General features: G+C 43.5%; 1 protein-coding gene across 3 annotated transcripts in view; it reads right to left on the bottom strand.

Annotated features, from left to right (window-relative positions):
- Positions 1-1776: 1776 nt before the first annotated feature.
- FERMT1 (fermitin family member 1) overlaps positions 1777-12134 on the bottom strand; it is a 30525-nt gene continuing 20167 nt past the window's right edge. For all 3 annotated transcript variants that reach the window (XM_036322423.1, XM_036322422.1, XM_036322421.1), the window contains exons 9-15: positions 11973-12022; positions 9529-9653; positions 8622-8728; positions 7292-7513; positions 6338-6462; positions 5038-5179; positions 1777-3092 (exon numbers count right to left, since the gene is read on the bottom strand). In XM_036322423.1, the coding sequence (XP_036178316.1) occupies positions 2919-3092; positions 5038-5179; positions 6338-6462; positions 7292-7513; positions 8622-8728; positions 9529-9653; positions 11973-12022 (945 nt within the window). In that variant the 3' untranslated portion in view covers positions 1777-2918. The remainder of the gene's footprint in view (positions 3093-5037; positions 5180-6337; positions 6463-7291; positions 7514-8621; positions 8729-9528; positions 9654-11972; positions 12023-12134) is intronic.

The following is a 12134-nucleotide window of genomic DNA, read 5'->3' on the forward strand; positions in this document are numbered from 1 at the left end:
ACAAAGTAAAAAAAAAAAAAGTCCTCTTTGGAATAGCAGCAGCATTTAAGGTTTTCATGTCACACTTGGTTATTCCTTTGGGATGTGGCTGTGTAGTCGTGGGAGAGATGTTCCCTGAAAGTTTGGTTGAAACAGGTTCTTTCAGCGTTTCCATGGCAATGCCAGACAAGCCTGAGAAGCTAAGGAAGAGGGCTGTACTGCAGGTCTGCTTTGGTCAGTGATGCAGAGCTGCACTCGGCTGCAGGCTGGTGACATGTCACACCAAGCAGCATTCTTTTTTATTTCTTTGTTAATCCTCTCCCGAGATTATTTTTTCCATTGCTTGTCAGAGAGAGTGGAACGAGACAGAGAGAAACGTCAAGGTGAGAGAGACACATCGACTGCTTGCCTCCCACATGTGCCCAACCTTGGCCAGGGATTGAGCCTGCAACCAAGGTATGTGCCCTTGTTGGAATTCGAACCCGAGACCCTTCCATCTGCAGGCTGACACTCTATCCACTGAGCCAAACTGGCCAGGGCAAGGAGCATTCTTTTAATGTAGGGCCCATCATCATCTTAAAGACCTGACTGGATTCTAAAAGAATAGAGCCCAGGACTCTACAGAAATGACCAATACCAAGTTTAACGCAGTGAGCTCAGCACTTGTTTCTGTAGAAAACATTTCGAATGAAGTTCTTCCCAAGTGCCTAAGCCACCTCCGAGCTTCGCAGGCAGGCCTCAGAAGTCCAGCTGGCACCAGGGGAGTGCTCATTCACATTCACCTCTAAGGAGAGGCTGAAAGGAATTTCCAGTGACAGGCCCGGGGGTCCCTATCCAAGGCTGTCTCACTGTGGCTCCAGGAATCCTGGACATCTCTTTTCAAAAGGCTGTGCTGACATCCTGCTGGCATGGCTCAGTGGTTGAGCATCAACCTATGAACCAGAAGGTCCTGGGTTTGATTCCAGGCTAGGTCTCATCATTGATGTTCCTATCTCTACCTTCCTCTCCGAAATCCTATATAATAAAGAGGTAATATGCAAATTGACCCCATACCCTTGTGTCACTAGATGGCCACCCCGTCATCACAAGATGGCCGCCACAAGACGGCCACCCTCATGTCGTCACAAGATGGCCACCCCCACGTTGTCAGAAGGGGAGGGCAGTTGCGGGAGGGACCAGGCCTGCAGGGGAGGGCAATTGGGGGTGATCTGGCCAGCAGGGGAGCAGTTAGGTGTCAATGAGGCCAGCAGGGGAGCAGTTAGGGGGTGATCAGGCTGGCAGGCAGAAGTGGTTAGGGTCAATCAGGCAGGCAGGCGGGTGAGTGGTTAGGAGCCAGCAGTTTTGGATTGTGAGAGGGATGTCCGACTGCCGGTTTAGGCCTGATCCTAAACCGGCAGTCGGACATCCCCTGAGGGGTCCCGGATTGGAGAGGGTGCAGGCTGGGCTGAAGGACAATCCCCGCCGCCCCAGTGCACAAATTTCGTGCACCGGGCCTCTAGTCAATAATAAAAAAAGGTTGTGCTGGGAAATACAGCAACAGCTAGCTGATGTATTCTGGCATCTGAACTCTGGCCAGGTCCCCTGGAGTGTGCATCTTAGAGAATTTCAAAATGGAAATGGAATCTCTGCCTTCCCTTGTCAGCCCAAGTCCTTTGTGTGACAGAAGAACGCTATAAAAAAAATAATAAAATACTATCTGATATTTCCCTCTACCCTTGGTATTGCTTTTCATCTTCTCAAAACCCACTCCTCCCAGTGCTGACAAACTGAACCAGAAAATGACAACTGAGGCAGCTGTTGATTGGCCTACACTTGTTTCTTAAGGCAGAGAGAAAAGAAGTCTATAATTGGCTTTTGATTTAAGAAAGCCAAGGCCTTTAAGGGGAAAGGCCAGAAGTCATATAAACAGATACCAAATCCAGGAGAACACTGATGAGTGATAAGGGCAAGGCTTCCGTGCCCCCAAGACCAGACAAAGGCTGTGCAGATGGAAGCCAGTGGCCAGGCCTGCGTCCTGCCCTTCTCTTTGTGACCAGTTGGGTGGGGACCTCACTGGAAGCTGGATGTGGGGAGGTGGTTTTATGAACAGAGAGATTTGGGCCTGTCTTCCTGAGCCCCAACCCAGAGTACAAGCAGTGGAGACATGGGGCTGAGTTGAGGAATAGGTTCCCTGTACCCATGTCACCCATGTCATCGAGGATATACAGGTGGTCGAGGGATCCTTAGATTGGAATGGGACTTGTGGGACACAGCAGTAATCTGAGAGGACCAATGTCCAAACCAGATGGGTCCGTGGTCACCTTGGCAGAAGTCGCTGTGGACTGATGGCATTGAGGGCCACTATTTTGACCCCTTGTCACCAACTGGTATCAGAAAATCCCGCCTCTCCTCTCTCTATCCTCCCGAGACCTTGACCTTCATGGGAAATGTGTATCTGTGGATTCCCTCCACCACAAGATGGGAGCTAAAAGCAGTTGTTAAGGAATGACCTATTTCTTTTCATACCTGAGCTTGTGGGATAGATTTTCTCTTGCTACATGTGCTTTTAAAGTTGGCTTTCTACGCTGACTTAGCAATGGAGCAGATAAGCACAGGAACAACTTCTGGCCATTCACTTGCAGGTTCTGTAAGTCAGAGCTGAAGCTATAGGCTGGGCCTTCGAGTAATCTTAGAGCACTACCCTTTCTCCCACACTCCCATTTTACAGAAAAGTTAACTGAGGCTCCTCCCACTGCTCACAGCACAGGGCAAAGCAAGCAAAAGGGGGTGGTAGTGGTAGGCACTGTGTTTGAAATGAGGCGAGGATCTGGGTGATGGTGGTGAATATACGTTGTCTGTCAGTCTGGAATCTATACACAGTCAAGCCACGGATCCCACTGTCCGGGCAGGACCGCCTTTGGCTTGCCCTCTGTGTGTAGGCCCAGCAGGCCAGCTTTGCTTCATTCCTGACCGCCCGTCAACTTGTGGAACAGGTCCTCGTCCAGTGTTTCATTCTGGCCCTTGGAGCGGGTAGACAAGAAAATGTAGCCACCGATGTATTCGTGCACCACCTTGCAATCTGCACTCAGGCAGGAGAACGCAATGGAGACGTTCTGGTCAAACTCGATCGCCACCTGGAAGAGGAAGCACAGGGAAGCTTAACCTCTGACACGGAAAGATGGGAAAGAAGCTGCTTTGCTGGAGATGGCCCCAGAGCTGAGGACTATCGAGATAGCTGACGGATGGATTTCTCCCCAAATCCTACAAAAAAACCCCACCACTTGCCCTTACAGAAAACATCTTTGCTCTCTGCGCCCTCTTGTGGTGTCAACTTTGGCAAAACACTATTTTTATTTTTTTAAAATATTTTTATTTATTTCAGAGAGGACAGGAGAGGGAGAGAGAGATAGAAACATCAACGATGAGAGAGAATCATTGATGGGCTGCCTCTTGCACGCCCCCCATACTGGGGATTAAGCCCACAACCTGAACATGTGCCCTTAACCGGAATTGAACCCAGGACCCTCAGTCTGCAGGCCGATGCTCTATCCCAGCTGTGGACAAACTACGGCCCGCGGGCCGGATCCAGCCCGTTTGAAATGCATAAAACTAAAAAAAAAAAAACAAAAAAAAGACCGTACCCTTTTATGTAATGATGTTTACTTTGAATTTATATTAGTTCACACAAACACTCCATCCATGCTTTTGTTCCGGCCCTCCGGTCCAGTTTAAGAACCCATTGTGGCCCTCGAGTCAAAAAGTTTGCCCACCCCTGCTCTATCCACTGAGCAAAACCAGCTAGGGCGCAAAACACTCTTAACTCCCAACACACACACATACTTTCTGTCTGTCTCTTGTTTAGATGTAGGACTTTTTAAGCACTCCAGGTGTCAAAGGGAAGGTACATTACAGACTTTTTAATGGAGAGTAAAAGGTCCACCTGAAATTTCCTCCAGCCCCTGGCCCTCACCCCTTCCCAGCTGAGAGTCATAAACTCTCAGCACTAGAAGAAACATGAAGGGTTCTCAACCGTGGAGGCCCATTGCAACCACCTGAGGCCCTTTAAAAATTATTGATGCCCAGCTACTGCCCTAGACATGCAGCTTTAATTGGTCTTGGGAGTGGCCTGGGCAGTGGCATTTTAAAACTCCCAGGCAATCCTAATATGCAACACAATTTCAGAACCACTCCCTTGGAAGCCATCTAATCTCAGACCTTCACTCTAAACAATGAGCGCCCACATGGCTAACAACTCTGCTGACAGGAATCCATAGTTCTTAAAAAAATAAGTGTGAGTTTCCGGGTAGCTCCGTTGGTTAGAGCATCATCCTGATACGACAAGGCTGCGGGTTCGACCTCCGGTCAGGGCACATACAAGAAGCAACCAGTGAATGCACAAATAACAAACTGATCTCTCTCTGTCTCCTTCTCTCCGTAATAAAAAAAGGTGTGAGTCTCTTCCCATGCCTCTACATCGAATGTTTTCTGCTGGAAAAACGAGGAAAGGAGGGAAGAGAGATCCCAATCCAGCAGGATGCTAAGCTGCTCTAGAATTTCCCATGCTATAGCCTTGGCCGGAACTTAGTGCCCGAGGTGTGAACGATGGGGTGCTGAGAGCTGGAGAATTCCTAAACTTGCTTCTCTAGCGTTTTTCCCCTTTGGGGCCCTGGAATGCTCTCCAGGTGGGCAATGGAGCCTCAGAGCCCTCCACCAGTTAGACATTTTGGCAGCCAGTCCGATTTTTGCATTTATTTTGGGTGACAGTTGCATCTCATGTAGTTTCTGCTAAGTCTTATATAATCCCATGGTGAGCTGAAGGAAATGAATCAAACTGCTCAGCAATTTTAGAATCTGTACGGAGACTGAGCCACCTAGTGGGGTAATTCAAAGGCATTTCTGATCTGTTCTTGTTAGGAAGCTGCCCAGAACTGCCTGTGGTTATTCGAGCAGACAATGGCACATGCTTGTGGTTTCTGAGCTCTAAATATAAGAACAGCTTTTAAAATCAGGATAATCTGCAATTTTGAGGGCACACATTTATAGGCTCAACACCAAATATACCCGAAGCTTTCACTTTACCTGCCGGATTTCCCAATTTACATTCCACTGTTTCATGTTGGCGAATCTCCATGTTGTAATTGGAACCCCAGTGGCTGCATCGATTCTAATCAGCCTATTATATGAAACTCCCAGAATGTCATCTTTCTTGCTTCCTTTAAATCTGAAAAAGATAATTAAAAGAAGTAACTGCTTCTTGTAATATGCTGTTTATTCACATACGACTTCTTAAAGATAAATAATAGCAGCATTTCTAAATCATCTATGAAAAATGGACAATGAACGGTTATCTTTCTATAGAAGGGCATTTTTATTGTGATCTAGAGAATATGACAATAGAGAGAATTAAGACTGTCCCAAAGGCATTCTTTAAGTGAAACTGACTTTAGAGCAGTGGTTCTCAACCTTGGCTGCACATTAGAATCACCTGGGAATCTTTTTAAAATCCTGATTTCTGGGCCTCATCCTCCGGAAACTCTTTCTTTGTTACTAATGTTGTGGCCCCACCCCATAACAAAGAAACAGAACTTCTGGAGGATAAGGCCCAGAAATCAGGATTTTAAAGATTCCCAGGTGATTCTAATGTGCAGCCAGGGTTGAGAACCACTGCTTTAGGCTAGGAAAGCAAAATAAAAGGGAGTCAAATTAATTAATTCAAAATTAGCACCAATTGTGTATGCCAGGCACCCTTCTAGGCACCGAGACGATAGCAGTGACCTAAATGGATGGAAAATCCCTGACTTCATGGAGCTTATAGTCTAGTGGGGGAAACTTGACCAGAAAGGAGGTCACAGGTTTCATAAAATCAATGGGTGATTTCTCTCTGTGGTTTTGCAAATGTTGTTATTCTAAACCAGTGATGGCGAACCTGTGACACGCGTGTCAGAGGTGACACGTGAACTCATTTTTTTGGGTTGACTTTTCTTTGTTAAATGGCATTTAAATATATAAAATAAATATCAAAAATATAAATCTTTGTTTTACTATGGTTGCAAATATCAAAAAATTTCTATATGTGACACGGCATCAGAGTTAAGTTAGGGTTTTTCAAAACGCTGACACGCTGAGCTCAAAAGGTTCGCCATCACTGTTCTAAACGGACCAAATTTCCTTTCCCAGCTTTTATAAGATTCATGGGTATGGCACCTTGGACAGAGGGACAGAAGATCTTTTTGAGCAGCCAAAAGTCTTGGGCCATTTGTGAAAGGGCAGTGTTCTAAAAATAAAAAGAGTTCTACACCCAGAGTGAGAACGAACGGTTCCAAGAAAACCACTTAAAATGGAAAGGAAAGTGAGAGATGCAAGTGAACATTGTAATCACCTGACAAGGTAATAGGTGAGGCCGAATTCGGGTAGAGACTGCCATGCCTGAATGAACCGCAGCTTGGCTTCAACCAGGGACATCTGGGCCACGTTCTGGTGGGCTTCCATAATCCGGGCTGCCAGCTAAACAGAGACAAGAGATGTCAAACTCTCCTTAGCATGCGCTGACTGCTCTGTAACCATCCGATTAGTTCCAGATTGCTGTGAGAAAAATAAAAGGGAGGTCCACCTGCAGCTTTTCAAATACGAGTCATTCTCATTCATATTCTCTCTCTCTCTCTCTCTCTCTCTCTCTCTCTCTCTCTCTCTCTCTCTCTCTGAAATCCCCAGGGAGAAGCTGAAACTAGATCAACCAACACAAGAGCTTCTAAGGGTCATGCAGATGGAGAGTTCTGGGTTCCTCTTTCTGGGGTATTGGGGTGTCCATGGACAATGGGTCTACTTGATTCAGTTTATCTGTTCGACTTTTTAACCCATGCTTATGGAAGCATAATTAAAAAATTTAATTTTTATGGACCAAATAATTTAAAAAAATATTTTTATTGATTTCAGAGAGGAAGGGAGAGGGAGAGAGAAACATCAATGATGAGAGACAATCATTGATCAGCTGCCTCCTGCATGCCCCCTACTGGGGATGACGCCAGAAACCTGGGCATGTGCCCTTGACTGGAATTGAACCTGGGACCTTTCAGTCTGCAGGCCGACACTCTATGAGCCAAACCGGCTAGGGCCTTATTTTTAATTAAACTATATCAGGGCATATTGCTATATTCAATTAGCGGTACAGATAACTTCTAACATAATTAACAATAATTTCTTAATATCATCTATAGTCAAATTTGCCCATCAACTGATTTTTCATGATGATAGCCTCAATCATTTTAATTGCTCATTTTATTTCAGAAAAGACAGAATTCACTGCAAACCATTACCCCAACAAGATTAGCAGTACCTGTTTAGACTTGTGTTTTTTTGCACACCGGGGTGACACAAAACATTCCGGGTTCATGTCCATGTTTTCTGGACTGGAAGCCATGGAAGATGTTGAGTTTCGGTTTTTCATCCTCAGAAAGGAAAGAATGTTGAGGACTTCTGGCTGGTAGGAGCTATCTGCCATGGTTTTGCCCTTTGATGCCAAGATACAGGCAGCCATCCACTGGGCATACTGATTCTCCTGCAGCAAATACAGGAAGGCTGAGAAGGAAGTTCAAGTCCTGGGAACAGCAGGACTTGGGCTTTCATCTTTATAATACAAAACTGTCACCTTCTGAGCATGGAAAGATTAAAGTGGCATATGTTCTGAGTGGCCATTGTTCACCTAACTTAACACCCAGCAATGGCCTTTGATTCTTGTGTTGAATGTCTAGTTAAGGGGCTAGAGAATAGCGATGTCAGTCTTGCTAAATTCCATGAATTTAAAGATGAACCAAGGATGTGTGCTATGGAGCACAGACAGCTGAAACCCTCAAGTACCAGACAGCCTTCCTTGATATAGATTTCCATTTTCAGATCACATCTGATCTCTCTGACAGAACAAGAAAAAAATCATGAACTGATTTCCTATGTTATTTCTACCCTGGCCTATCGTTAGTAAAGACTAGTCCATAGTAGGAATCAGGTCCATTGATGAGCTCTGAACCAGAGAGGGTGCCTCCTATCTGTCTGCATTTTTCTAACCTTAGGGAGTAAAGAGGAGTGGTCCCAGAAGCCGAGGGGATGCAGCTGAAGAGTGAAATTCTTCAGAGCAACAGTAGGTGTGGTCCATTGACTTACTGGCCTCAATCTCCACACCCGTTGCCATGTAATTTTACAGTCCCTCCCACGACAGCCAGAGTGTAATTACCCCCACTTGATGTTGGGCCCAGCAACGAGGCTTGCTTTGGCCAATGGAATAAGGGTGGAAATGACCAATTGCAAGCCTACATGTTAGGAGGTCTCATCTGTTTCCAGTTGCTTTCTTGCATTCCTGCCATCATTGTGAGAAGAGCCTCCCCAGGGGGCTCAGGACTTAGAATAAATCAATGAGCTCAAACTGCAGTGGAGAGCCAAGCTTAGCCAGATCTGCCCTGCTGACACCAGCCTGCTTCATCCACCCCTGGCCTACTGCAGATGTTTCAGAAACAAGTGTTTATTGGGATATGTCATTGTGATTTTTGTGGTTGTTTGTTACAAACAATAGCTGACTGATACAATAGTGTTCTCATTTGAGAAAATACCTCAGATGGTTTGTCCTTAGGTTTAATTAAGGTGAAATGACTGAACGTATGTATGGTTTTACTTACATGGTCACATCTCAGATACACTTCATTCATACCATCAGCAACAGGGATTAGTAACTTGATTCCAAATTTTCTTCCTGCTACATTCACATCTGGCACAACTTCACAGCCTGAATAACAAAAGGCAGGGTCACAACTGAGTTGTGGAGAATGTACTAAATAAATATCAGGTGTGCATCTAAAAGAAAGACTTTTAAATAAGCCCCTTAGATTTTGTTCTCTTCTAAAAAATGGAGGAGCAAGCTGATAACATTAACTAAAGGCTAAGTAGATAGGACTTACAAACAAGTAACATGGATAGAGAAAAATATTTTCTTTTATGATTTTAAAAAATATATCATCAATTGAATTCAGTTTTAAGATTGATTTGGCTATCCTAACCTATAAGAACCATTATGAATGTGAACTAACTCATAGGAACAATTATGAACTTCAAAATAACTCAAAACCCAGGAAATTCTCTGATTGCCACAATGATAAGGGAATTGAGTGTAGGGTTAATATAATATTTCAACTAATAGAGTTACCAGGACACTCACAATCACTTTTAGAAGTTAGAATAGGCATTAAAGCAACATTGAATTAAACATAACTGTTCGTTGAATTAAACATAACAGTTCTGAAATTCAGAAAGCTTATCAGGAGCCTACAATGTATTATACTTATGACACCAATTACCACCACTGCATAGATTTGAACACACTGGGAAAGAAGAAACTACAGACTATAAATAACCATGTTTATTAAACCACATTCCAGGTCCTCTGACCCCAGGGGGGGCCAGAGCTGCGGGCAGGGGCCTTTTGAACACAGGGGCACACTGGAAGTCAACCTCGCTTCCCTGGGTAGAAGTCTTGGCTTTCATTGGCTTGCTGGGTCATGACAAGCCACAGCAAGGTAGCCCACTTACCTCTGAGATTTAACTTTTCTACTGGTTCTCCTTCTTCAAGTTCCTTACTTTTAAAGTAGGTTATAGACGTGTCTTTAAAGACGAACCAATATTGTTTGAAAGCTTTTAATATTAGCTTCTTGGGCCTGCAAATGAAAGTATAGGAAACGTTGAAACAACATCTGGAAATGTAGGAAACATTGCACATTTCAAGCACATCCAAACGCACTTTCAAACAACATAGGCTTTATCTTTAAAAGCAATTTGCAAATTGCCAAGTCATTTCTAAAAACGAGAAATGGGGTTTGCTCTGAGATGTAGAGGTTAATAATAAGTGCTAAATAAATAATAATAATTGGGAGAAACATCCATGAATCTGTGACATATAAAATTTCCATACACTTCTTAGATCTGAAGAAACTGTCATTGTGAACTGCATAACCTTCAAGTTGTCAGACATAAATAGCAGATATCAAAGTAGGTAAGCTCTTCTGTAGTTTCCTCTTGACCCTTAAGAGAAATCACCAGAGAATTCCCAGTGAGCCATGGAAAGCACTAAAACCTACAGCTAATCTATACAGATGCTATTTTGGGGGAAGATTCCTAACAGTGATATCTTTGGGGGCCAGAAAACGTTGCTCACTTAGCATATTAGACTCTTATTACATAGGATTTATGAAGATGTATTTGTGGATTCAAATTATTACTGCTTTTCTGTAGCTCTATCACAATATGCATGGTTGCAACTATTAATGACCCTTTAGTTTGAGACCACATCCTAAGATCACATTTTAAAAAGAAAATAAACCTGTAGAACAAGCATGTCAAACTCGAGGCCCATGGGCCACATGTGGCCCACAACAAATATTTTTATGGCCCAGTCAGTATAATGGTATGTAAGAAACATTTTAATAAAATTTCATAACTTAATTTTTACAATATCCTGTTATACATAATTATTAATAACGAACTACAACATTCACTAATGACTGACTACTATAATTGTGTTGCATTTATTTCCCTTACGCGCCTTACATGCAGGCACACCATTTCTCTCCACTAATACTAGCAGTGAATATTTTAGCAGCCGATTGCCACGTCATTAGTCTTAGACTGACTTGTTTGGTGTGCGCAACAGGAAATACTTTGCTTTTGGAGAAAAAGAAAAATAGGTTTATTGGCGTTATGCTTATTAATTTGTGCAGTTATTCAGTGTCTGGCAAGTTAATGTTCAAGAAAAAATATTAATTTTTATTAAAATGTTCTATTATTTTACGTTAACAATTACTCATTTATTTCAGCCCTTTGTATTCAGCATGTCTCTATTGAGATAAACCTACGTTTCTATGAAATTTGAAGCTTCTGTTTTTTTGCGGCCCACATAAACTTAAACCTTGTTTATTTGGCTTGTGTTAGCCTGTGAGTTTGACATGCTTGCTGTAGAAACTCAGGGGCAAACCTTTGGGTTCCTTTTTCTCATTTATACCTGGTTCATTTTCATTCTTTCTAAGTCTTTCTTTGCATTCCGTATTATCAAAAGCAACTGGTTTCCAAGCCAATGACCCCGTGAAGTGTTTGTTATTAAGTCAACAAACCATGAAGTGACACAGTAACTGACAGAACTTCAAAGGGACCTTATCCCTTTCATCCTAACATACCTTGGCACCATCACAGCTATGGCAGTCCTTTTTTCCCCATGAAATAAAAACTTCTCTGCCTTTTTAAGTTTCTGATTGACATGAGGTGACTGGGGGGGCGGGGGGAGGGGGTTAATCAGAAATAGGTAGATAACTAAGGTTATCTCTCTATAAGCCTGAGATCCAAGTTCCAGTGGCAATTGATTTTCAAACTGTGAAAGAACCGGGAAATGGTGTCAGAGTCGAGCCTCCCAGATGGACAGTCACAGAAACTCCAGTCTTCCAGTCTGACATCTGGGTTCGTTCTGGCTGACCCTGGCCATGTTTACACCACCATGTACTATGAGCCAGGCCCCATGCTCAGCGCTTCATATGTGTTATTTAATCTTCTCAACAAACTCAGGAGGAGGTATATCCTTATTTTATAGATCAGGAAACGGAGGCTCAGAGACAAAAGGACAGCTCCCAAGGTCACCCAGCCAGCGTGTGCTGTGGAGCTAGTATCGGCCCGTCTGTCTGTCTGATGCACTTATCTTTGAACCATGAATCTGCTTGCAGTGGTTCTCAACCTTCCTAATGCCACGACCCTTTAATATAGTTCCTCATGTTGTGGTGACCCCCAACCATAAAATTATTTTCGTTGCTACTTCATAACTGTAATTTTGCTTGTAAATATTGTAAATATCTGATATGCAGGATGTATTTTCAGGGGTCGCGACCCACAGGTTGAGAACCACTGGCTTAATGGATCTTCAATTTAAACTCCCGGACTCTTTACCTATAAGGGTTTGTTATGAGTAATCCCTTTTCCCTTTAAGGATGACTTACCTAAATAATTTGAGATTATCTGCAAGTTTAGGGATGTCAGTGATGTCCTCCTAAGGAAAAACGTAATATTTCATAAGCAGTGATTAGACACATGGTGCTGATCCTTTATACCTGCACTGCCCAACGCTGTAGCCACACACCACGTGTAGCCATTTGAATTTG

This window comes from Myotis myotis, unplaced genomic scaffold, assembly GCF_014108235.1.
Source record: "Myotis myotis isolate mMyoMyo1 unplaced genomic scaffold, mMyoMyo1.p scaffold_m19_p_9, whole genome shotgun sequence".
NCBI lineage: Eukaryota > Metazoa > Chordata > Mammalia > Chiroptera > Vespertilionidae > Myotis > Myotis myotis.